We start from the raw sequence: 27,629 nt of genomic DNA, 5'->3' as shown, positions 1-27,629 counted from the left end.
CAACGTTGTGGAATCATCAAAATGATAAGAAATTTGCCCCAGTCTTGGTAAAGTTACAAGCACTGTACACAGAAAGATGTACCGTATATGGGACTACGTGATATCTACCCAGTCCGGATAGATATAATTTACCACATATATCAATTAGAAGGCGGTTTCCCGGCAAAATTTGTATTATCACATTTTAGTCAAAACATATTCTTTCACATGGTTGGTAATAAGAGATTCCATTTCATTTTTTGAGAGGGGGGCGTTTTCCAAAATGGTCTAGACCTTTACTACGAACATGCCTATTTCTTAAATGATGGATCAGCTCAGCAGTGTCTCTTCACTGCAGGTTAGACGATGTTCGTTTGTTTAACTGGTCCAGCATGACAGTGTTACAAAAGTGATACACTCTCTCAAAGAGTGACATCTCAATATACATGCACAGCATGTATGGGCGAGAATATATAGTTTTCCTTTCGACCCAACATTGGTCATTCTCCGTCTGCTGGTCCATTTTCATATTAAAAGATAAAATGCTCTTGCCTTTGTTCATATACTGTAGAAGATAGATACTTAAAAAACCCACACAGACGTCAGAAAAAATCTGTAGCTTTTTGTCTATCAGGAGCAGTCCTTTTTGGTAAGTTGAGCAAATTGTCCGTCAAACTGGGTGGTTCTGAGTGACTTCTTGAGGATGCTGGACTTGCGTTGACCGACTGACCGCGCCTTGAGGCCGGTGACTTCCCGGGGGTCGAGCCCGGCGTCCTGTTGGGGGTCCCCCCAAGAGAGGGTGTCCTACTACCGACCGAGCGTTGGGGAGATGGTGTGTAGCTTGCCCTGAGTGCCTTGTCCGCAGGACCGACGCTTTTTTGGACGAGCTTCTGCGCCGCCGATGACAGCGATCGTATCCGTTCCATTGGGCTCGCTGAACCGAAACGACTGGGTGACGGGCTGCACAGGGCAAAGAGAGTAAAGATTTAGTCATCTTATCATTGTGGTATAATACTGCTCTGATGCACAAAATAGGAAATACAGTGCAATTGTAGAACAACATTCTGATTTCATGAGACTGTTGTGCCCAGGAAAGAAAAAGGAATTACATGTATATCTGAAGCTCGGACGGTGAGAAGTTCTGCCTCTGCTAGAGTAGATTACTATACACTCCTCATTTTCCTGTCTTTTAGTTTTAAAGGCATCGTTTAACAATGTTAAATCTGAGATGCACGGCCCTACGTGTTATCAGTGGCTGTGACATGGTGTCATATTGAAGCCCTAAAAAAATTGCGCTTCAAAATGATCAAGAAGTGCCTCAAAAAAGTAAAAATCTTTGAGTGACCGGTTTTACCATACTTGTTTTCCCCAATAGACTGTAGTGTTATGAAAACCCTTAGGAAAACGAAAAATGAATTTCGATTTCCAATCATAAATATCTTGGTAATCAGACAGGCGATCAGCTAGTAAAAGTCATGGGGTTCCTGACTGACCTATAGGTTTATAATAATCATTGCAGCATGAGCTAAATCCAAGATTTTGTTTCTGATTCTGAGACAAAATACCGGATCCCTGTAACTAACATAACATATATTCATCTACATCTTCATTGCATTGGTCATCTAGACCTTTTCCTTTCTTTCGCTTATCCCTCTCTCTCTCTCTCTCTCTCCCTCCCGCTCTCTCCCTCTCTCTCCATCTCTCTGTCTGTCTGTCACGCTCTCTCTCTTTCTCATATACTTAGGTGAAGAACATACATACAATAAATCTGATCATGTAGCATACTTTTCCTTTCTTTACTTATCTCTCTCTTTCTCTCCCCTCTCTCCTTCTTTCTCTTTCCCTCTCTCTTCCCCTCTCTCTCCCTCTCTCTCTCTCTGTCTCTCTATGTGTCTGTCTTTCTTTCTCATATACTTCAGGTGAAGAACATACATACATACATGAAATCTGATCATGTCGCATACCTGACAATGTTCTTGGTGACTCTCTTCAAGGCTTCTTCCTTCTTGGCTCGATTCTTCTTGGTGACCTTATCGACCAGTGATAGACCAAGTTTCTCCTTTCTCGGAACACCAGGCATCTACACACATCAAAATAGAGAAATATCATTCACAGGAAGTGTCACAGTAACTGAATGACACAAAAATACTGTGGGTGGTATTCTCGAAAGCGGACTAACTTTAGTCCAATAAATATGGAATGCCAAGTGTCCATATGAATATATTTTTGAATATTTTGATATGTTCCTAAATTACCATGATAACATAATTATTTCATAGTTTTATTGTTGTTTATTAATTATGTTATTACATTTCATTTTAATTTAGTGACGGATTAAATTATTCAAAATCATATTCATATGGACACTTGGCATTCTATACTTAGTCGGAGGATTAAACCATGGACTAAAGTTAGTCCGCTTTCGAGAATACTACCCTTCGTTTCAACATGTCAATTTTCTTTTTGTTGGTACATCACTTTACTGATACTTCAGTAATAAAGGAACAGAGACATTATGACAAAGGCATATATAGAGAAAAGGAGAACCGATAAATGGACCATGCTGGGCAGGCAACGTAAAAATATACAAACATAAGATTACTAATGCAAAAAGACTTTATGGTTAAATAGCCAGTAGCTGAATAAGTGTCCACAAAGCTGCCAAATTATATAAGTCAGATGATAAGTACCTGCAGTAATTCAATGATGTTTTCACCGTATTTCCTTATGACAGATAATCATTGTCATATTCGAGTGATACAGAAATCAATTTACACTGGCGCTGCCCCGATTATTATATTGCTTCCATTAAGCTATTATTACCCGTATCAGACATCTGAGCAGGGGTTTTACAAAATCATATTACACTCATTTGTAATCCTAAAAGGGCTAATCGGGGAATATGAGACCATATTTACCTTTCATGAAAAAGCCCATGGCCTTTACGTGTTAAAAAAGCATGAAAGATAAAACCATATTCACCGCGCCGTATTTTGTCATTTTCATTGCGCATCTATTGTGGGTACGAGAACCTGCGAACTATGCGCGCATTCTATTGTGACGTAATAATCACACCAAATTGGGTACACTGTTTGCAGTGTATTAAAAATTTTGTCAAGCAGCTGGCCGGATGGCACAGTACTGGTTTGACAAAGTTTGTTCAGTTCTATGAGATTGTCATGTATGTATTTGCTCTAGATGTCTGATTTAGATGATAATAACAATATTGACTGGCTTAACTTTCGAGAGATACCACATATATTTCCCTCACAAGACCCATATTGCCCTCGTCTTTGACTCAGGGCAATATGAGTCTAGTTTAGGAAATATATGTGATATCTCCCTCAAGGCCAGTCCATATTACATAATTATTATCTGGTTGAATTGCTCTTATAATGTTTATCCATGTATTCATTCTTCTGATACAATGTACGTTAATGTATTATTGATTAGGCGAGGCGTCAAAAATATCGATACCAGCAGGCTGCCGCCTCACGTATTGGCGCATCGAGGCTGCAATTACGGCCGAAGCCTGGCTGGGGCAATTATTTTTCACTTATTAGCCCAGCCGGCTTGCGCCAGGCTGGGATCTGAGGCTCGGTTTCCATTCGAAAGGCGGCAGCCGGCGCATGCTTTTGTTCGGAGACCATTATGATGACATCATGAGTTAATTGAGGGTCCTACCGCCAGCGGTAGCCGGCTGAGCTAATTTAAAAAATGCAGCCAGGACGCACAAGTGCAGTTAGCTGCCGCTGGCTGGTATATTTATTTTTGACGCCTCGCCTTACTGATTAGCAACAAAAGTTAGAACGCATAGGGAATTTTACAAGTTATTATGTGCATATGAGCACTTTCCATTATTTTTATCATCATTATTATGATGGTTAACATATTAGAAGTATTAAATAATAAAAAATCTGAGGAGAAAATTGAAATATATCTCAAGGATATACAAACCTTGAACTGTGGCCCTCTGACTATCTGTACGGGTGTGTCTCCTCCGTCCAATCTGAAAGGCGATCCTTCTATCTCACCCCAGGTCATCATTGGAGATTCGTTCACACCTGGTATAACGAGAACAAACAATAGTTAGGTGAAAAGTGGGCAAACTTCACAGACAATGCATTTCAGGGGGGGGGGGGGTGTTTCACAAAGACCCTAAGTTGAGGTTATCTCTAAGTTTGACTTACCAATTATGGAAAGCCGTTAGCATCATTGAAAATATTTTGTAAAAGTTATCTTAAAAGGCATAAAGTGTTGATAATCAAATTATTCATATTTTCTATTATGAAGGAGATTTCATGTTCTTGATGTGGAATTTATAAAAAGTCTAAAATACTTTAATTTTTGCTTTTTAATATATTTCATTTTAAGGCTACGAATGGCTCCCCATAATTTTTTTAAAGTTCAACTTAGAGTTAAGTTTGACTTTAGAATCTTTGTGAAACACCACCCAGAAGAGATTTCTATGACACATCCATATTTAATTATTTGTGTGGGAGTTTCGGTGTCTGAGTCCGGATGTCTTCTTTAGACGTGTACTGACAGACTGAAGCTAGCTGCCAATTTTCCAATCGCAGGATGTCAGACAACTGGCATATATGCCACAAATGAAAAAGTGGGGGAAAAAGGGAAGGTTCCAGACCTCTCACAACTCACCAGGCGCCGGCGATGGAGTAGCAACGAAGCCGTACCCGTTGACCTTAGGACCATCCGCAGGGGTCAGCTCTTTGCCGTCCGATCCGACCCTGCCATTGTGTCTGCTTGGTCCTGCTAGACCAGACAGGCTCTCGGGTTTCGTGAAGGGGTCAGAGGTCAATCGAGTGTTGGTGTGGGCGATCTCTGTCTCGGGTTTCTGCAGGATCTTCTCGGCGAGGCTTGCTTCAACACCTGGGGGGCGTTTCACAAAACTTGTCATCAGTGACAAATTACAGTTTTTGTTATAAGCTACTGGAATCCTTGCTTCTGATTGGGAATCAACAGATTTGTCACTGATTTTTGTCATTTGTCATTAAAAAAAGGCTTTGTGAAACAGGTCCCAGGAACATGAAAGGGATCACAGGTTCAGCTTTTGTGCAATTTTGTGGAAGTACTATGATATATATATGCAAATGTACAATTTTTTTTCAATTTTCAAATTTGTAAACATAGTGTTCTAAAGGAGGAAAATTAATGAAGCCGCTTGGAGGGCTATTCTTTTTCTTAGTACATCTAATGCCAACAGTTATCAGCTCTAGTGTGTTCAGGCTTTACTGGAGCCTCTTGCATATGAATGGGAAAGTCAACCTTGACAGTTGGTTTCAATAAAAGCACAAAAACAATAATTTTAAGTCAAAATTGTTAAACCCCTGAAGGTTCATTTATGACTTATAAACTAGCCACATACTGTAAGAGCCGGGGTATCAGAATCCACTTATAATTTGTTGTTTATGTTGTGAGCCTTGTCTTACGAATGTTTGACACCAACTACATAAAATTTCAACCTAGGAGTATCAGGTGACTGACAAAAACCTTGAGGAACCAGTTACGACCATTGAAAAACATGCAGAAAACTGCCAAAAGCCTTTCTACATGGAGCTCTACGAGCATTGTCAGTCGAGCGGTTGTTGCCACTCTAGTGTCACTTAGGCTTTAGATGAGCTTGCACTCTTGATTCGTGTACATACCTTCAGGCACATACATGAGTGCATTCTTGGCCTCATACTTCCACCCAATCACATTGTTGCTCCTGGAATCTATGGTGAGCTGCTCGGCGCTCTTCAGTTTCAGCATGTCCTCATTCTGTGCTGCATGGTTGAGCTCTGCTTCGTACAGCCAGGCATGCTTGTGTCGATGCTTGTCCTCTGCCTTGGCCATAATGTCCCGGAACGATGCGTTGTCTTCGCTCGTGTACTTGGTGAGGTACTTGTCCAGGGTTACCGATGTATCGCTCTCAGCTAGATATTAACATAAGATGATAGAAAGTAATCAATTCAAATTCATAACTTAATCATACTGTTTGAATTATAATTTGATCTGGGCAGTGTTTCACGAAACCATCATGAGCACAAGTTCGCTGACAACCCATTGAAACCTGTGCAGCTAGATATTAACACAAGATGATAGAAAGTATTCAATTCAAATGCATGACTTAATCATACTGTTTGAATTATAATTTGATCTGGGCAGTGTTTCACAAAACCATCATGAGCACAAGTTTGCTGAAAGCCCACTGAAACCTGTGCACTAAATTTAACACAAGTTTCAATGGCATGTTGGTGAACTTGTACTTATTCATTTGTTTATTTGTTTGGTAAAGAACCTACTGAGTAGGGGTCTATTTTGTCCTCTTGTTTTTTTAATCAACTACTGCTATGCTCATTTCCTGTAAGGGTAAATGGAGGCATGTCCTTCCTCACAATTTTGCTGCTTCTGTACTTTTTACCATCCTGTACTGAATCAGGGGGAAAATATACACAGGGGCTCAGGGTGAATTACCCCCTGAAATGAAGAAAAAAAGAGCCCCAAAATATTTGCATAGAGTTCAATGCAAAACAAATTAAAGAGTGTTATTTTCATGCAAGCAAGCTTGAAAAGTAGCCCCCAAAATGTTTTAATTCTTTTTTTTCCCTGTACTGAATGTATGAGTGACTATTTCTGGTACTTATTCCACGGTCTATGAAACCCTTCAGAGACTTACGTTTCTCCAATTTGGTCAAATCCGTGTCTCTTGGGGGCATATCCTCGTTCTTGTATTCATCTGCTGTAGTCCTCGGAGTGTCCTGTGTGTTGAACTGTCCCATTACGGGGGTTTCAAACGTTGTTGGGGTTTGTTCTCCCTCTGTTGGTGAAAAAAAAAACATCATCAAAGAATGAAGCTAAAATGTATTGATCACATTACAAATTTCAATTAGGAATACTGTCTTTCCTTTATTTTGATGGTATTTACCTGATTCTATTAATAGAACATATGTCACTTAACAATCAAACTCCACTAATTAAGTCTTTACTCAGAGCCACAAATATGTGTGGGTTCCTTACATGTATGTAAGTGGGTCACCAAGAATGTCACAAATTGGGTCACTAATTTATGGAATTACCCATAATCTAAAAATACATTTTACATTGTACAATCAAATAAATATCATACAGAACTAATAAAAAAATTATATTTTCTATTAAGAACACAAATTGACTTGTTGTTTTCAATTCAAACTAAACTAGAGTTTGTTAAAACAAACAATGTACATGTTCATGTACACATATTTATTATTATTACTGGTAACATTTATTTCCTCCTCAACGGTACAATATGAAACACAATGTATATATAAATTGTAACAATGATTTCATCATAGAGTATACAGTAAATAATTCAGATAACAGAAGGAGGTGAAAACCCGAAAAGCATAGCTTGAGTTGGGAACGCCTATAATAAGTTAACACAGTTGCTGAGAGAGCATTATAGATATTATTATGAAAATGACATTATTGTATAACAGAATGCTGATGGGAAAGAAAAAATAGTAAATGGAAGAAAAACTGAACACATACATGTAGTACATTTAATGACATCAGGGAGGATTATCATACCTTGCATGGGAGTGAGAGAAGATGTTCCCGGTCTGGATGTCCGGCAGGTGGACGCATACTTGATGGCCAGCTCTCGCATCTTGACCAGATCGTTCCGCTCCATCGCTTCCATGTATTCATGCTGAGCCTTCAACTTCTTAAGGTCCGGGAAGAAGTCGCGCTGGATGATATTTTCCAAGTCCTTCAAAGTGATTGATAACGATATGAACTTGCCATTAAAACTAAGCACAAATTTATCACAAAATATGTATATTTTGGGGAAAGAAAGAGACAATGTTTGTTAACGAAATAAAAAATTGGTGGAATAATTATGTATCTCATTTCCCTGCTGAGCCTTCAACTTCATAAGGTCTGGGAAGGAGTTGTGCGGTATGACCTTCTTCAATCCTTCAAAGTGGCTTTTTAAATAAAGAACTATTAATGACTTGCACTGATAACCATTTCTTAGATATTTTTTTGAGAAGGTGCAGATATTAATTCTTTTAAAGAGAAAGAATTTTGATGGAGGTACAAGTATTCTAAGGCAATGTATACAAAGAAGATCTTTCAGCATGAAGATACAGTAGAGAGTTTGTAAGAGTTGGTGGGTCAAAAATTTACTTTATCTTATTATTTACATGAACATACATGTAGAAGACACTTAAAACAGGAAATGTCATTCTTGAACACCTCCAATTTAGAAAAATCACAAGTTGAGTGTTAATTCTTCTTGTGATGTATTCCTCAGTTGCTTATATCAATTACATTTTAGCTTGTTCCTAATCATACTATTTACAGATTTAAAACATATCCTGGACTTTAACAAAAATTCCTGTTGGAATGGTGAGTGAATGAGATTAGATTCCAGAACAGAAAATCCTTCCAGCAAATGCAGTGCACACTGGCAGTCCAGAGAACTTCCAGACTCCGGGTACTACTCCTGAGAGATCTAATACCCTTATCCCATTAAACCTCACTTTTCTTCCTTACAATGCTAGATATCTTTAGATCATCTTTGTGATAGGATGCATAGCCCTTTCAAGATTACTAGAAGGAGAAGAAATGACTGGAATACTTACACTAACAAACACCTCTTCATCCAGAACTTTTCTTTTATCTGGTTTCCTCTGCTTCTCCCATGCTGCTTTAGGTGGCACAACAACCAGGGATTTGTCATCTGCTTTTACAAGAGCCATCTCAATGGCGTCACTGAACAACTGCCCAGGAAGTTAACCTCAGTTCCTAACTTCCTATACCTTCAAATATGGTATTTGTCAATCTGGAACAAAAGACAACATCTCTGAATTGTCTCTTCATTTTTAATATTGGCTCAACGATTTACAACAGAGGGGGAGGGGGAGGGGGAGGGGGAGGGGAGGGGAGGGTAGGGGGGGGAGGGGGAGGGGGAGGGGGGAAGGGGAAGGAGAAGGAGAAGGAGGAGGAGGAGGAGAAGGAGGAGAAGGAGGAGAAGGAGAAGGAGAAGGAGAAGGAGAATAAGAAGGAGAAGGAGAAGGAGAAGAAGAAGAAGAAGAAGAAGAAGAAGAAGAAGAAGAAGAACCGGAGACTGGAAGAATAAGAAGAAGAAGAAGAAGAAGAAGAAGAAGAAGAAGGAGAAGAAGAAGAGGAAGAAGAAGAAGAAAAGGAACTGGAGACTGGAAGAAGAAGAAGAGAAGAACGTCATGTTTCAAGAGCAAGTTGTTGAAGAAGAAGAACATTGAAGAAGAAAAGGGAAACAAGAAGGAAAAGCATTGGGCGCCTTTTTCAACCTGATCCATGAAACCCATAATAGCAGTGCAGAACTCACTAGATTTTGGGTGATTTGACACGAATATGAAGCCATGTATGACTGAGAATATAGAGTCTAGTATTTCAGTAGTAAGAGCGAGCTTCATCTACAATGGTAGACCGAAAGCTTCAGTCTCTATAATCGTCGGTTGTTCCACTGAGACTACGTCTGGCTCCACTAGACCTCCGGTTATAGAGACTGAATGACCGCCTATGCCATCGTATGTTGAAGATATCACGGCTAGATTTTAGTCGTTAGGCCCCTCCCACAAACATGACAAACTTGCCACGGCCGTATTGTTATGCCCCCAAAATCCCCCAAAATGTCATTTTACCTCGTGCATATCCAATTTTAAATTAGGCCTAGGTCTAGGCTATAATACATCGGTTCCACTTACTAACTTGATTGAAATAATCCGTTTAATGGTCCCTTTTAAGGAAATTATGGGTCAAAATCGACATCCATGTTGAAAATCTTGCAAGCCGTGTTAAACTCTCGCTGCCGTCAATCTCATCCCTTCTAGTCTACGCCGAAGGCAAAATGATTATGAAGGGATGAGATTGACGGCAGCGAGAGTTTAACACGGCTTGCAAGATTTTCAACATGGATGTCGATTTTGACCCATAATTTCCTTAAAAGGGACCATTAAATGGATTATTTCAATCAAGTTAGTAAGTGGAACCAATGTATTATAGCCTAGGCCTAATTTAAAATTGGATATGCACGAGGTAAAATGACATTTTGGGGGATTTGGGGGGCATAACAATACGGCCGTGGCAAGTTTGTCATGTTTGTGGGAGGGGCCTAACGGCTAAAATCTAGCCGTGATATCTTCAACATACGATTGCATAGGCGGTCATTCAGTCTCTATAACCGGAGGTCTAGTAGAGCCAGACGTAGTCTCAGTGGAACAACCGACGATTATAGAGACTGAAGCTTTCGGTCTACTACAATGGTAGCCTACACCGATTCGAACTAATGGGACTGAGTAAAGCAAAATAACATCACAGTCCCAAGTTCTGATCGGCATTACGAAAATTGTCAACACGTTAAAATCATGAAGTTCATGTAAATCAATTCTTCCCATTCATTCAAGAACCTAGGTACAACACAGATATTAAAAACGTGAATTAATAACTTACTAAAATACGGATTTTCCTCAGAATAATTATGACGTTACGTTGCGTTGTCCGAACGATCAACAATGGCGTGGTACGAATATAAAAATACCAGTCATGCCCTCTGTGTGTTCTGTATTAGTGCGAACATTACAAGAACGAGTTGTACAAGTTTCAAAAACTCTAGCACGTTTATTACTCCAATCAAGCTACCTCGGCCTAAATTTCATCGCATACAAAGAAGGGGAATTGTCAATAGTTCGGCCAAATTTCTGTTGGTTGAACATATGGATCTATATGAACCAAAATTATTAGTGATAATAATAAAATATTGATAATAATGATAATGATAATAATGATAATGGGATTATTAATAATAAAGATCAAAATTTCACTAATAATAATTGTCGCATATATAGTGCAATGACAAAAATAGATGCACGAACCCCTTAAAAGCCCCCAATTATAAACCCCTCCAAAATTATTAAAATATATAAATTATTTGCCTTTAACAAAAAAAAACACAAACAAATTGTAGAAACAGAGAAGATGTCAGGATACATTTCGATCAGCAAATTACTTCCAAACACTTCAGAGAAAACACGCATGTTTAATTATTACATGGTTTCAATCGACGTACCTTATCCTTTTTTAGCGTTCAGTCGAACACGGCCCACCTCCTTTCTGAAGCATTTTAGTTTGAATTTAGCCGTAGTAGTATACTAGATGACAAACACAAAAATAGTAATTCGTCTCTCAATGTTTTCATTTCTCAAAAATTATTGTGTGGCGTACGCAGGGTGGGGGCCATATTAAGCCTATAGTGATGTTGAAGAAAACGATGATATGATGGTGATCAGGTGATGATGATGATGGATATGAAAATGATGATAAGAATAATAGTACATCATAATTTGTATTTATATACATAACAAGTCGCGAATGACATGCAAAAGGATTTTTATTCAATTTAGAAGCGAGCAAATAAACATCCAAGACTTGTGTTACAAAATAATGTTGACAAATTAGAGCACATTTTTGGGGGGCAAATTATGCCGACCGATACTATACAGCAACTATCAAGTTAAATAAGTTGCTCCGGAATATATCCCTTTTTTACTCTCCAAAGGTCATAGTACAGTGTTAACTTGATGGTTGCAGTCAGTAGCGTACGCAGGATTTTTTTTTCGAGGGTGGGGGGGGGGGGGGGGTGTTAAAATATGAAAATCGCGCCGAAAATTCTTCAACGACTCGACTCAGCCAGCCGCTGAATAAGCGGGGGGGGGGGGGGGGGGAAGGAGGTTAAGAGCACTTTTTTTTTCTTTTTTTTTGTCCCGGAATTTGGCAAATTATGTAGCCTCTTGTCGATGCCTTCCCGCTGTTGGAGTCTCTAAATTCTGACGAGCGAAGCGAGTCAGAGAAACCGAGACAAATCAGAAGAACCGAGGCGAGTCAGAGAAACCGAGGCGAATCAGAAGAACCGAGGCGAGTCAGAGAAACCGAGGCGCTTGCGCAAGCGCCTCTCTTTCTCTAACTCGCTTCGCTCGCCAGAATATAGAGACTCCAACAGCGCGAGTGCATCGACAAGAGGCTACAAATTATGTCGACCGATACTTCGTTCAGTAGGAGGGGGGGGGGGGGTGGTAAGGTCACTTTTTTGTCACCCCCTTTTTTATTTTATTAAAGGGGGGGTCCTCCAAAACACACACACATAATAAAAAAAATTGAGGGGGGAGCTTACACCCCAAAACCATCCCCCTGCGTACGCGCCTGGTTGCAATTGTTGTTTATATTTATATTTAGGGTGAGGGTATAGAAACCTTACGGTGCGAAAGTTGAGGGTTGACCTTGGAGTCATTGTCGCCAACAACTCGATAAACAATCATTGACAAATTATTGTAATTTAATTTGATTTGATTCGATTTATTCATTTCAATATGAACATAATTCATGTACAAAGTACATATAAATTTAATATTGACATAAAACAATACAGGTATAAACTGACAAAATAGAAATATTGAAGAACTAAAAATGATAACGAAACAGTGTTGACCTAAATGTTAACTACGAAAATTGGGCGGGGGGGGGGGCGCTTGCTAACAAAAAAGGAATGCTTTTACTAGGCGCTAACCCCTAAAACTTACATCATAATAGAGAGTTTGGGTAACAAAAAAGTGAAAGTTACTAACAGATTCATGGTATGCCTATGATACGATAATTATGTATTATTATACAACACCTACATGGGTCCTTGTCATTTGATTGGAGGATTGTTGGTGACTTGATATTCAATAGATGTTCTATTGCACGGGCGTGCATTTTTGGTTATATTCGCCGTGTATTTTTGGTTATAAAAATTATGCAGACTGCATACTAGTACCTCTCTGCCGTGCGCGTATCCCTGCGTGAATCTAACGCGAAGGCAATCTGAATGTATCGAGGAGGCTTGACTCCAACTTTAATTTATCTTTGATATAAGGAGTAAAACATAGTTTTTTGTTGATTAACGTTCTATTAGATCTTTTTCGATGTTGTATAAAACTAATAATGAATGTTTTCATTCGTTCAATAGTGCGAATATTTTCATTCGTTGAAAGATTAACGTAAATTATATTCAACGAGGCTGACGCCTCGTTGAATAGAATGTTAATATTTAAACTCATGAAAATATTTCAAATGTACCCCCTCCTCTCTCTCTCTCTCTCTCTCTCTCTCTCTCTCTCTCTCTCTCTCTATCTCTCTCTCTCTCTCTCTCTCTCTCTCTCTCAATGGTGTTCCTTGCTACCCCCTCCGCCTCTCAGTTCCCATCCCCCCTCAATATCCGAATGCCCCCTCCACCCTCCTCTCTCGCTTTCATACATCCGCACAAACCCACACACACACGCTTTCCCTAAAACCGATATTTTTCGTGTCATTCCAAAACAGATGTTTCATTTCGATGTGTATCTTACTTGAGCCATGCTTTCATTTTTTAATTTGCACTACCACACTTACCATTTCAATTCGTAATAACCCATTTAAATGATCTTAAATTACAAAAACATTGTCACACAGCTTTTATAGATGCAAGGATATATTTTATTCCAATTTATAAAATGCAATGATTATACTCACACAATTTTATTTAGTAAAAGAGATTCAAGTATACAAAAATATAATAGCAATATTAAAGCAGGCGCGGGGGGGGGGGGGGGGGGGGTAGTGAGCACATTTTTTTTTTTGATCCTCAAAATTTTTTCAATTTGCACCCCCCCCCCCCTTGAGCGCCAGGGGGGGGGGGGGCCCAAAAAAGTTAAAATCACGTGATTTTAAATGATTTTTTTTCTCAAGGGGGGGGGGGGGCGGGCCCCCCGCCCCCCCCCCCCCCTGGATCCGCCAATGTATTAAAGTAAAGCGAGATAAATGCAAGCTAAATGCGGGTAAATATCTAGCCAAAGGACGTATTAGTGCCCAGCTAATGCGCAACTAAGGACATAAGTACAAGCCTTTGTTTTGGGGGGTAGAATCCGATACACAATACTCTCGCAGAAAACTGTTTTTTAAATAATTTTTATGCATATATACTAGATTTAAAGGCAAGTAAGTGAACAATGGAGAAAAGGTGAAGAGTTAGATGGTTACCCGAGGCATGAGTGCCTCCCCGCCAGAGCCCTTGTCGGCTTGGTTAAAAAGAATCGAAATTTCTCCTCAGCTCGCCTTTCAAACTCTAAAAATATCATTTGGCCGCCACACCCGGCGGAACGTTAGCTTAAAATACATGTAAGTATATGTAAAAGAGACACTGTAACTATGGCAAGATAAGAGCCCGTCACGAAGAAATCACCCTAAACAACAAGCATAAAAGACTTAATTGCTACCTCGTAAGCCTTGTTCATATATTACACATTATTGTAATGCGGCAATTAAACCGCCATAATAGGAACAAAGAAATCTAAGGCAACTATACAAATCATGGTCGCAAAACTTTCGAAAACAACTTGGAGCAAGCATGCTTATTAAAGTATTTTATTTTAAGCATGTATTTCGCCCGAGCATTTGGATACCAACTATTTGACTTATATAATTTGCAAAATGACATTTCTATGGATGAAATTTACTTTGCATACATGATTTATGTAGGGTATAAAATAGAGTACTGAAATTACCCTCGGGATGATCTCTCGAAAGCCTTTACGATTGTGTCAAGTTTACATATGAATAAATAATAATGACAAGCAGGAAAAGTGAATGTAGTAGCAACAAGTGCCTAATATTTCCGCAGATCCCCAGAACAACTTTACAATATAAAATTAGTGACACCGGCAAATTCAGGCCACAAACGTCTCCCTATTTAAATGTTAAGTACTGTTCATAACACATGCATACATGTTTCAAGTTCCTGAATATATTTTTCACCACACCGTCAACATTGAGTACTGATCATAGCATGCTAAATAATGATAGTGCGTCTGGATTCCTAATTTAACCAGTGTGTCAATCATCATGGCAGTCTGTTCTAGGCGGATGACGAGTTCTTGTCCGAAACGACTTGACTGTCAAATTCTCTCTCCACTCCCCTGTCCAGCTTATTGTAGTCGTCGACCTCCCTGAGACTGTCATAATCGTCGGCTTCATCGTGGACGCTAGTTGTGCCATTCCCTACTTTCACCTTCAGATAACCGTCACTCGACGTCGGATCCGAGTTGTTTGACTGGACGGCCAACCGCGGTAAAAGTTTGTTGTATTCGTTCGCATTGATGTCTTCCGAGTTCGGCGTTGGGATGGCCGATCGATCGAGTTTGTCGTAGCTGGCGCTTTCATCGACAGAACCCTTCGGTTTCGTGGGAAAATCGGGTTTAGCAGCGAGTGCTGGCCTCCGGTTTGCCTCGTCGCCTTTCTCTGAAGGAAGACCCTTACCATGAGGCTGCTTAGCATCACGGAAGGATACTGGAGCGGTATGGAAGCTTCCTCCTTTAGATCCCCCCACCTTAAAATAATACGGGTTATCGTCATCACCTTCGCCCGTGTCTTTGCGGTTAGTCACGTCATCTTCATTTTGATTTTGGTTTGCATTGTTTCCCGTCGTGTTCATGATTTGGACCAGATCATACGCATCTTCGGGATCCGTCGACGTCGGGTCAACCCTTGGTCGAACCCCTGACTGAACTCCGGTTCGAAGTCCGGTATTGTTCAATGACCCTGGTTCGAGCTTGAAATAGTAGTCGCTGTTGGTTTTTTCCGTCGACACCATGAGTAGATCGTAGTCCGAGTCGTCTGGGAGTGGGGACTTCTGACCCAGCCCTTGGTAGTGGTGGGGTAAGGACTGTCCCGCGAGCGTTACGTAGGGGTCGCTACTTTGAGCATCACCCGGATTTGAGGATTTAGGGTCAGCTTTAAGGTTCGGAGGCGAGGATGGGAACTCATAGTGATGATCACTTTTATCTGCAAACCAAAACACAAATAACGAAATGGCATAACGATTTGACAACATGATCTTAAAGACTATCCAGTAATCCATTACAAAACTGTATTGTCCTTCTTATAGAAAATCATATTCGCATTTTCATTCTCGCACATTTCAACGAGGCCGAGGGTTGATTCGTAAAAATCTTTGCGAACATTTCAAAGGTAAGTAAACAAAGAAAGTAAATAAACAGGGTGAAAGTTTTTATAATGTATGAAAGAATGTAATTTTATGAGGGAATAAACTGAGACTGAAATTAAATCGAACCAACCAACCAGTGGCATAGCTATAGGGGGCAAGGGGAGACAGAGAAACGTGCCCCCCCCAATGGCAAATAAAAAGAAAGGGAACAGAGAGGGAGGAAGAGAGAGAGAGAGAGAGAGAGAGAGAGAGATGAGAGAGAAGGGAACGTGACAAAAAATGAAAGGACCCTTCCCGCACCCTTCTCTTCAGTGTCATTGTTATTTGCATTTTTCCCAACGCGTAGGACAGGCGCCGCTACCCCCTTCCCTGCCAATGTGCCCTAAATGCCTATATAGACCCATACTTCGCCACTGGAAACTATAACAGTAAACCGCACTGCGATCATGCGCTAACCGCAGTCAGACCGCAGTAAGGCAAATTACATGAAACGCTGTTTCTCTTCAAAATTGCCGGTGTTTTTTGGTTTGGTTCGAATATTTCGATTCTATCATCATACAAATAGAAGGCCATGTATACAGTACTGTAATAATGGCAAAAGTCGAGATAACAAGGAAATAATTGTGTACGTAGGGATGTGACAATTTAAAAAAAATGTTGCATATTGGAAAACTCTTTCTAGAAAGGAGAAACATGAGTTACAAAGATATAGAGTAATAAAGATTTCCCTTGTTCCAATTCTTTGCAGTCATGATAGACCAAAAATGAGAGAAATCTGACGAATATTTTGGGGTCTTACCAAATTATTCATCGGTTTTCAAAATTGATCCTATTTAATCAGATACACTACATGACTAGTTTCCTGTGCATTTTTTAAAACATACATATATCAGAGGAAGTTTAAGTGTAATTTTCTTCATATCGGTTCCGGAAAGGCAATGCCAAAGCAGGAAGTGCATTAAAAAAAAAATGCTCTTCATTTTTCAGAATTATGGAAAGGTACATAGATATCAAGACTGTAGGGCTACTTGATATATACTACATCCTGTACTCCAACTCTTAAAAGTTTAATACTAACATCAATAAAATCCTGCTTCTACTACTGTTCTACTGCTGCTGCTGCTGCTACAACTACTACTACTACAACTACTACAAGTACTGATCGTACCTTTTAAACAAATTCAAATCAATTAACTTGTGTATACCTGATCGCATTGTACTAGATCCATGGCCACTTTTAGGTCGTCCTCCTTCAGCCCTGTAAATATTAAACCAAATATTACCAATGGATTACGAGACATTTTGATTCTGCACTTATGAATACAAAATCTTTGCTGGTTCTTCAAACTTTTAAAAGGTTTTAATATGTTGATTGCACTGTTTCGAGACCTTTTTACAAACAAAAAATTATTGTCGGGTGTAAAGCCTATGAAAAGGACCTACATGTCATTGCATGCCTGTATAATAATAGTTACCCTACGAATGAAATGGGTTTTTATTCGGCAATGTATTATTTCCATCATATTTGTCTTTCTTCACCAATCGATTGTTAGAAATTTCCGTGTTCATTGTTTCAAGGTCCCTCTGAAATATAGTTGTGTTTGTAATATATTGTGTTATTGTTTACACGTTCATAAGCTAATATTAGTGTAAGGTAAACAAAAAATGCTATTGTGTGATTCTATTTCAAGGTCCATTGATTTGATTGTGAGGTTGTGAGGTTGTTTTATATGATCTGTAGCTCTTTTAACTTATTATTCAAAGCATTCTGATTTTAAGTTGATTTCTGCCACGGAATTGCCAACAAAACACTCCTTCTTTTCACATTGCCACTGTATCCCCTCCCCCTCTCTCTCTCTCTCTCTCTCTCTCCCTTCCCCTCTCTTTCCCACATATTTCTCTTCCCCTCTCTCCTCCCCTCTCTCTCTTTCTCTCCCCCTCTCTCTCTCTCTCTCTCTCTCTCGCTCACTCCCCATCCGCCCCTCTCTCCCCTTCCTCGTATCTCTATACCCCCCCTCTCTCTCTCTCTCTATTCCCTTTTATTTTTGCTACTTGATGGGGGAGGGGTCAGGTACCCGACCCCCCCCCCCCCCGTATTTCACCACTTATCATTCCAATTCTAGCTGTCCACTTACTTTTTCTGGTTACTGGCCTGTTTTCTTCTCCGATACAAGCAGAATAGCAGGATTGTGATACCCACAGCTACCAGGATCAAGCATACCACTGTAACGCTGGCAGTTACTGCTGTGTTGTCCATACTTGGGATGGGTGTGGTGCTATCAAGGGGTCCTGAAGAATGACAAAATAATGATGTATTAGTGATGACTACTTAACTCGATCGCAAAGGCTTTCGAGAAATCGACTCAAGGGTCATTTCAATACCCTTGGCCTGTTGCAAATCATACATTACTCATCACCGGATTACGTAATACCGGCACTTTGATGTAAATGTTTCAAAGGCAAAGGCTATTGGAGTTGCCTGAGGTAATTTTTTTTTTATGAAGTCTTTGTTTTCACACAATAATTACTAGGAGTGAGCACGTATATCCACGTATTCATGAGCACGTATCCCTTATTTTGTATCCGTGTATTTCAACAATTTTGTTCTGCAATGACCTTTGTCTGCTCATGCTCAGACTGCAACCGTGAACTGGCTTATACTTTAATACTTTCTTGGACCTTCTTCTTGAAGTTGAAGTCCTATCTGTGAAAATTGGAAAAATAGGATTTATGCTGTAAGCATCAAGATACACTATAGCGCATCACTGGGTCATGAACCAAGGACCTAGCGGTTTAGAGTTCACTGCTCTACCACTGAACCATCGCGTAAACTACAGAACAGCAGACAATTTCTCAGACACTTAATACGATATCATTACCCAACCATATTGCTCGTTTTGCTTCAAAATCTCCACTTTTTTCTTTTTCATATTATACATGCACATGTATGAAATTCACGATTTACAGACACAGTTCTACCACATTAAATATTCGTTTTGAAAACATTCTTGGAAAATGTTCATCACTAATGTAGATTTTTGAAGGGTATCTAAGAAATTGTGGCAATGCATTTATACAAACCTACCTTCTGACTTTGAAGATGAAGACGCACTTGTTACCTCACCCAACACGTTCTCACTGTCCATTGATATACATGTAGAAAGAGGGCGTCCAACACAAAATCATTGCTTTCAGACTTCTGTCAATCTGCGCCTGTCAATCAACAAATATTATGAAGTACGTTTAGAAGATGCTTTTAGAAAATGACCATTCTGCATAAACCACCAAAGAAATGGAACACTTTCGGAATGTCCTTTCAAATGATGATACCTGCCAATCCGCGTAAATCAACAAAGAGACAAAACATTTTAGAATTTGCCGGTGGAAGATAATTATATCTATCAATCTGCCTAAATGAACAAAGAGATGACAAATAGATTATCACTCCTCATGCACCCAACATTCTATGAATAGACCTGTTCACCAGATATCTATTCCCAATTTTTGTCGCTCGTACACCGCAACAGCTTTGCATCCAATTAATTCACTCACCTGATTTCAAAAGTCATGATTCATTGTGTTGCAATGTTGGACAACTCCAGCCAGCCAGATTTGAAATTGATCAAAAATTAATCCAAACGTAACGTGAGTTTGATATCAATTGCAACTCCGTACATTGATCGGAGGACGTGCAATCAAATTGGATCAATCTTAATTTTTTCAAAGACATGATCTTGCTGTGGTATTTACACAACGATACCTACATGTAAATTTTCTCCTATATAGATGATTAATTTCATAATTCGTACTTTCTATTTGTGGGTTATTCACCTTCTTCTCTTGTCGATTTGTATATTCATCGTTTCTTATGCTACGGTCACAAAGGTTCGTACGAGCGATAATTTCGTACGAATCTCCCTGTTTTTCCATTGTCTTCCCGAATTTCCATTTTCTGAAAATAGTTCGTATGGCGTTCGTAGCAGTTCGTAACGGCATTTGTGACCGAGGCTTAAATTAGGCTAGTATGTTCTTCTTGTTTATAAAAGCCAGCGAACAGCCGAGAAACCTGCATTTGTGTTGAAAATGAAATTTATAAAAGAATATAATAGTTCAGAAAGCTTATAGTAGTGTTAAAACTTTTTATTTTGTATGATTCTGATCTAAGATAATGACACTGATGGATATAAAATAACTTATTTTCAGAATTTTTCCGAAAGTCAGCCACCTCCGGCACGATGACGTCACACTTAGTTCCCGATGTCTGGTTGCTTACTAACACAAGCATTTATGCTTTCCTATAGCAGTCAGGTAAAATAACCACCACCACCACATATCATTGTATTGTGGTTATTCGTATGGCTTGTGAGCGCACAATGTTGTACAATTTAGTTTGCAGGAAATCCAGTTTATCCCTTTAATTCGCCACAAATCGCAGTATACATAGGTGTAATATTATGGTATGAAAAGGGAAGTTTTTGGTAGGGCCTAATCGAAGTCGTCTGGTTGTTGGGTTATTGCCAAGTGTGAACTCAATGGTTAGTCCGAAATGTGTGGATAGAATACATCGAAATACGTATTCAATTTGAGAAGCATTACGTACACGTACATAATGTGTCGGAAGTCAATTATCTATTAACCAACATTTCAACTACCCGAAACCTGTCCTTGAATATTAAAATAGTTCAAGTATTAACCATAGCGACATTCACGCGTTATTAGATTGTAAATTATATTAATTAAGTGAAGTGAAATTAGCTTCTTGAAATGGATTTACAAGATTCATTTACGATACAGTGTAATTCACTTTCTATTGGAAGAAATACACTAGTACTCTGAATTCGGAGTAGTCGTGTGGGGCTAGTTGTCCGAGGTTTATTGCCATAAATGTTTTTTGTCCGAGGGTCGTTGTTGTTAGGCGTAATGGTCCAGGTTTATTTTCACAGGGGAAATTGTCTGAAGGTTTATTGTCATAATTATGGGTTGGTTGTCCGAGTATCACTGCCATGGATGGTAATTGTCCTGATTTGTGGATATTATTATAAAGGGGTACTTGTCCGAAAGTTGTGGTCATATGGATTGATCGTTCGATAATTATTGTCATGGTTGTAATTAATTGTCCAATGGTTACTATCATAAAGCGTCCTGGAGATATTAGTATAAGAGTTAATAATGTACTGGGTTGTTGACATATGTCGTCATTTCAAGGGGAAATTGTAATCCGGGAAGTGATACCTCACAACATTCCGTCTTTTGAATAAAAGAAAATGAGAATGAAGCAGGAAGAATAGCATATCACGGGTATTGTGAGTAAGAAAAGTGGGTCGTCTATTGTGACTAAGAAACCGATATTTTGTGTAAAGTTTACACTCTAAAAATAGAAATGTTCAATCACTATTTAAAAGGGCTGAGGAGTGAACCCTTTTTCAAAATGGTAGATTAACACTTTGAACATGCTGGATCCAACATTATAAAGGTTTAATCTAGCAGGTAAAAAGTATCAATATGACATATTGAAAGAGTGGTCACTCCTCAGCCCTTTTAAATGGTGATTTAACATTTCAGTTTTAGAGTACCAACATCTCATGAAAACGCGTGTAAATGACCTTGTACGCGCTTCAAAGGGAAATCAATGACCTTGTACTTTAAAGCGGTTTCGTGAAACACTGCTCTGGACTTTAAAGGGGAAGTCCACCCTGAAATTAAGTTAGTTTTAATAGGAGTAGCAAAATGAGAGAAACAAGTCAGTGAAAGTTTGAGCAAATTCCGATTAAAAATAAGGAAGTTAGGATTTTTGAAGTTGTGATCAATCAAACACAAATTGGCAACTCTATGACGTATCATGCGAGCTCAACTTCCATTTGCTCAGTACTAAAAAAATCTAAAATTTTCATTTTCCCTCAAGAAAAATTTCAACCATACATGCACCCTAAATATAATAATTGCAAATATGTTTCTATACTCCCCCTGCAAGGAACAAATATATATTCCGTCATCAATAACGAAGAAAACATGATTTTATGGAATATTATGCACAAAGCAAATGAAGGAGAGCTCGTATAATAAGTCACAGAGTTGCCAATTTGTATTTGATTGATCACAACTTCAATAATTCATAACTTTCTTGTTTTCATTCAGAATTTGCTCATACTTTCACTCACCTGATTTTCTTATTATTCTGCCTCTATCGAAACAAACTTATTTTGGGGGTGGACTTTCCCTTTAAAAAAAACACCCATTGATGCAAATGTGTACTTTGCCCTCGTCGCATGTATGTACACATCGTATCAGTTAAAAAAAACAAAAAAAAAACAAATGTTTTGTTCCCCTTTGGTCTGCGTGAGTCACTCCGTTCAGAACAGCGCTTTTTGTTGATATATTCCAATGCTGAATATGGGAGTTTAGTGCTATTGTTCGGTTTTGTAAATGGCATATCAATTTTACATCATGCGAATTAAACTCATGGAAGACCACCATTTTGGTGATAATGAGTCACCCTGTCTAAATATCAGAAATACATAAATAAATAAATAAACTAAGTTCTTATATGCTCAAATGATATGCATGAATACTGATTAGTGTATAATGAAATTAGCGTCATTGTTCTTTTTTTATTGGCATGCTAATGGTGTTTCATATAAATTGACGCTTTTTTCTTCATTCCAATGCTAAATGATTGTGCATGAATGATTTTACCAGGCAAGAAGTGATCGTGCGTGTCTTTAATGACGGTAATGATAATAAGTGGTAGTTTAAATATTGGTTTCACAATGACGTAGTTAAAAGGTTCGTGAGGCACCTGCCCCCTTTATGAATAAGCAAGAAGAAAAAGTAAAAAGAAAAAGAAAGGAAACACGGATAGGGAGAAACCTGGGATACAAAGTGATTATCCTATTTACGCAGTTTCATACTAATGAGTTTATAAATATACGATGTATAATACACATATATCTAACTTATAGTCATGATTTGTACTGCTCTAGTTTTCATGAATCACTATATTCAGAAGAATGCTTTATAGCGAGGTAATATATTCTTATAATGTTTATAGATTGAAGAATTACCAGAAAGGGTATTTATTCAATGATATAAATTTCGAGTATAAAATAGAAATTATGAATGGGGAAAACGCATTGAGTTGAGTTTTCTTCTCCGTCAAAGTCATGTATAAGAGTCTGAAACTAATTCATTCTGAAAGAATTTGAAAATGATGGTCTAATTGACAAGGTATTAAATCGAAATACCAGGTCTGTTTTTCAGGCAATATATCAAATTATCAAGGACTCGTAAGGTATTAAAAACTTTTATGATAATATTTATGCTGGCCTAATGCTTATACGTCAGCCATACTGCTAAGCCGACTCCAACCCGACCGACTTGTCTATACCGACAATGTTTGTCCTTGCATATAGTCGGTCTTTGTCACCTTCGTTGGTGTGGCTGTAATATCACAGCGTTAGAATTGTGCTATGTCACACACAAACAAAACAAGAATTCTCATGGCAATTCTCCTCATCCCCCTTTTAAAAGTAATAACCTTGAATAGTCCGAATACCTCAGTTACACCACCAAACCGACTTCGAACCAATCGATTCTTGGCCATTCGAAAAAAAAAAATGAAAAATTATTGTTATTGTTATTATTATTGTTATTGTTGTTCATCTCAATCCTCCTTATAAGTTGTCCCTAGGACGCGCAGTTCCTGGGAGGATAGAGCATTTTCTCATTCTGGTCCATCCCTTTGGAATAAGCTGCCACTTAGTATTCGTAATTTAACTGCCCTTCATGACTTCAAAATTGCTCAAAAACCCCCATTTCTTCCTAAACAGTGCTATTTAATCATGTCAATGTAGCGTAATAATTTGTGTTGTTTTAGTTTACTTTATTTTAGTTAAGAAAAATACATTTTTGTGCAAGTAATATGTACAGCGCCATGAGCGTCAGAGTCTGGCGGATACCGGCGCTATATAAATATCCATATTATTATTATAAAGAAAAGAAATAATTGGAAATTTATATGCAAGCTAATCGAGGAAATTAAAACACTTTATGTGCGATTTGTTTAAAATGTGTAACTGTAATTTTGTTTATGTAAATATTTTTCTTCTGTCAATGTGTAACTTCAATTGCAAAAATATATTTTATTTTGGAATTTATTTGTAACCTTGTATGGAAATGTTAGAGTTAACTTTAGTTATTTAGGCCTATGCGAAGATTATTTGTATTATTGTATAAAATGTTATAAATTATGTAACATTTTCTTTTATGAGAGAAGAGAATAAAAACCTATGAGAACAAACAAAATTGAGATAATGTAATTTGTGTACGGTGTGTTATCAACCTGATATGGATCCTCATTGGTTTGACTGGGTTGTAAGAAATGCTTTGAATTGATTGTAGAGGTGTTATATATTGTAGAGTTCTGTACTTTTCTCCGCAACCGTGAGTAAAATAAAACTGAAACAAATGCGATTGTTATTGAAATACAATCGTGAAGTATTTTGAAACTCTATCATAGTTACATTTGACAGAGTTCGTGCCTACCTGTCTCAAAACAAGAGTTTCAATTTCAGTTCTAAGCGACATTTCTTTTAATATCATTTTAAACTTCCTCTTTCATTTTCTATGATTTTTCCTATATTATTGATACTTCTTGTTCTTTGATATTCATAACACTGGTGATCATTTACAGATAACACGAGAATTTCGCGAGTGTCTTCCATAATTTTCATAGGCTAAAATGCCTTCGCATATTAAAATACTCCGGTACGCAGAGGACTGAAACCACTCCTTTACGAGTAACTATAGGGATCACTTTTTAGGAGTTGAATACACTAAAATTTTAGACTTTGTTAAAATTAATGCACTCAAAAGTAGTGGTTGCTAGAATTTTCAGGGGATTTTAATTGTTTTTGAAGGTGGATTTACACTATACAAAACGAAACAAAACGAAGTGAAGTGACTCCCTAAGTGTGGAAATCCAATCCTGTACATCCTGAGAGAGGGAGAGAGAGAGAAAAAAGAGAGAGCAAAAAAAAAAAAAAAAAAAAAGAGAGAGAGAGAGAGAGAGAGAAGGCTCTCTAAGTGTATCGATGCAAGGTTGCAATGCATGGGTTTGTAGAAACTAGACCAGTTTACTAATGTATTCAAATTTATGTTTTATTCTTTGGGACCTAGTGACGAGGTATTCAATTGACCTGTTACTAAGAAATAAAGTACACGGAATTCAGTCTGCATCCATTAATTGTTGCTAAGTCGGACAAGCCTCGGGCAAAATTTCGGGTCGTCAATAACAACTTTTATTTAAACAGTACGCGTCAAATTTGAATGTTAGTAAACCGGTCCATGTGAAGCGCTTCTTATCTCCAAGGAAAATGCGATATAACGAATACTCTTCAGATCTTCTTTGATATATATTTTATTAACAAAATTAAAGAAAAGTTTGAACATATTAAAACTGCATTGTTATGATCTATGAGACTATAAAAGAACGAGAGCATGGAAACGATACATTTATATAAAAAAAAAAAAAAAAAAGCTCTTGTCGATTGAAAGCGAGAATACATACCTTTATTACTGCTTAAAGTCGCATGTAATTGTGATCTATTTTTTATTTAAAGTTCTATCCATTGCAAGATTTGAAAGTTGTAATCAATGATAGTTATATTAGCATTACTCACGAACATATAGGCCTAATCAATATGCAATTGGAATTTAACAAATTCTATAGCTTATTGGCATATTTTATTAATACAATTCATTCGTATCACACTGAACTCAATCAGCATGACTTAGTGTAATTTTCCGGTTGTCTCGAAGCAGTCCAGTGCGTAGTGACTGAAATATTTGTACGTATTAACTATCATTAGGCATTAGCCCAAGGTAAGTAGGATTAAGAATCCGACATCATCATCCTGGCAACAGTACTCACCTGTATCACGAAAAAACTCCAGTGGCCCGTGTGCAATACCGGTGTCTTGCAGTTCCGAGGCACTCTTGTCCCTTGTACAATCGGTTTTTGGCGGTACTAATTAGAGACACATACTTGGTCTAAATCTACGAAGATCCGCTCATCATTATCTTGAACATATTTACTCCAACGAGAATGTTGAGTCGTACAGAATCATATTCACACAATGTTGTTGTCGACTGGATTGACAGACACAGTACTGACTGTTATGAATCTACCTGCGTGCAGAAACCACAAAGTTTATCTTCTCCACCGACAGCATGCATGGTAGAAATCTGCATTGTGCGTGTCTCGCTCCGGTAACTCCATTTTACGATCTTTTTTTATGCTCACTGTTTGCAGACCATTATTCATCAGCAGTCTCCATTGATCGCGATCGACGGTTTGACGTTTTTAAAGTATTACTTCTCTGCACACTTCAGGCAACTATGGTTTCGCTTTATATGAATTTCCCATTAAAAATGCTTAGGTGAGAAAAGAGGTAAATACTGGAAACACAGTTGCATTGATCTCAAGTGTTAGTATCAATAATACTTGGATATATACGAGGAAACGTGAATGGTGTCAATATTGTGGAAATATCCGTTTTCTACTCATCTGAAGTAATATTTTTTGTGACCAGTTAGTCGGAAAAAGCAATTTGCGTGTGTGCGTATGTGTGTTCATGTGTGTTTTTTCGTTGTTCTTTCAATTTTGTTTCATGGTTAATATAGAGAGTAGTGTATTTGCTGCATGAAACTGAAGTTGCATTGATCTAAAGTGTGAGTATCAATAATACCGGATAGGAGGAAATGCGAATGGTGTCAATATTGTGAAAATATCCTGCTTTCTACTCGTCTGACGTAATATATTTCGTGGCCAGTTAGTCGGAATAAAAACAATTTGCGTGTGTGCGTATGTGTGTTTGTGTGTGATTTTTCTTTGTTCTTTCAATTTTGTTTCATGGTTGATATAGAGAGTAGTGTATTTACTGCATGAAACTATAGTTGCATTGATCTCAAGTGTTGTATAAATAATACCGACTAGGAGGAAACCTAAATGGTGTCAATATTGTGAAAATATCCTGTTTTCTACTCGTCTGAAGTACTTATTTTTTAATTGTGGCCAGTGCAAAAAAAAAACATTTTGCGTGTGTGCGTATGTGTGTTTATGTGTGGTTTTTCGTTATTCTTTCAATTTCGTTTCACGGTTAATATAGAGAGTAGTGTATTTACTGCATGAAACTGTAGTTGCATTGATCTCGAGTGTTATCAATAATACCGGATTGGAGGAAACCTAAATGGTGTCAATTTTGTGGAAATATCCGTTTTCTACTCATCTGAAGTAATATTTTTGTGACCAGTTAGTCGGAAAAAGCAATTTGCGTGTGTGCGTATGTGCGTTTATGTGTGGTTTTTGTTGTTCTTTCAATTTTGTTTCATGGTTAATATAGAGAGTAGTGTATTTACTGCATGAAACTATAGTTGCATTGATCTAAAGTGTTATTTCCAATAATACCGGATTGGAGGAAACGTGAATGGTGTCAATATTGTGAAATCATCCCGTTTCCCCCTCGTCTTATAGTTATATATGTTGTGGCCAGTTAGTCGGAAAAAAACATTTTGCTTGTGTGCGTATGTGCGTTTATGTGTGGTTTTTGTT

The 27,629-nt window shown here is 38.2% G+C and overlaps 2 protein-coding genes across 2 annotated transcripts; both read right to left on the bottom strand.

Annotated features, from left to right (window-relative positions):
- Positions 1-481: 481 nt before the first annotated feature.
- LOC592777 (splicing factor ESS-2 homolog) lies at positions 482-10,576 on the bottom strand. The gene is made up of 9 exons (XM_030992217.1): positions 10,459-10,576; positions 8,610-8,809; positions 7,552-7,732; positions 6,659-6,799; positions 5,646-5,915; positions 4,639-4,869; positions 3,937-4,043; positions 1,944-2,059; positions 482-939 (listed from the first exon to the last, which is right to left on the bottom strand). The coding sequence occupies exons 2-9, from the start codon at positions 8,724-8,726 to the stop codon at positions 582-584; spliced, it is 1,521 nt and encodes a 506-aa protein (XP_030848077.1). The 5' UTR covers positions 8,727-8,809; positions 10,459-10,576; the 3' UTR covers positions 482-581.
- A 3,413-nt stretch (positions 10,577-13,989) lies between these two features.
- Positions 13,990-26,292, bottom strand: LOC594806. The gene is made up of 5 exons (XM_795738.5): positions 25,950-26,292; positions 19,107-19,234; positions 18,157-18,310; positions 17,227-17,279; positions 13,990-15,858 (listed from the first exon to the last, which is right to left on the bottom strand). The coding sequence occupies exons 2-5, from the start codon at positions 19,165-19,167 to the stop codon at positions 14,933-14,935; spliced, it is 1,194 nt and encodes a 397-aa protein (XP_800831.2). The 5' UTR covers positions 19,168-19,234; positions 25,950-26,292; the 3' UTR covers positions 13,990-14,932.
- Positions 26,293-27,629: the final 1,337 nt, after the last annotated feature.

Source organism: Strongylocentrotus purpuratus, unplaced genomic scaffold (assembly GCF_000002235.5).
Source record: "Strongylocentrotus purpuratus isolate Spur 01 unplaced genomic scaffold, Spur_5.0 spur5_scaffold_2, whole genome shotgun sequence".
NCBI classification, from domain to species: domain Eukaryota; kingdom Metazoa; phylum Echinodermata; class Echinoidea; order Camarodonta; family Strongylocentrotidae; genus Strongylocentrotus; species Strongylocentrotus purpuratus.
This window is presented reverse-complemented; position numbering and strand designations above follow the sequence as displayed.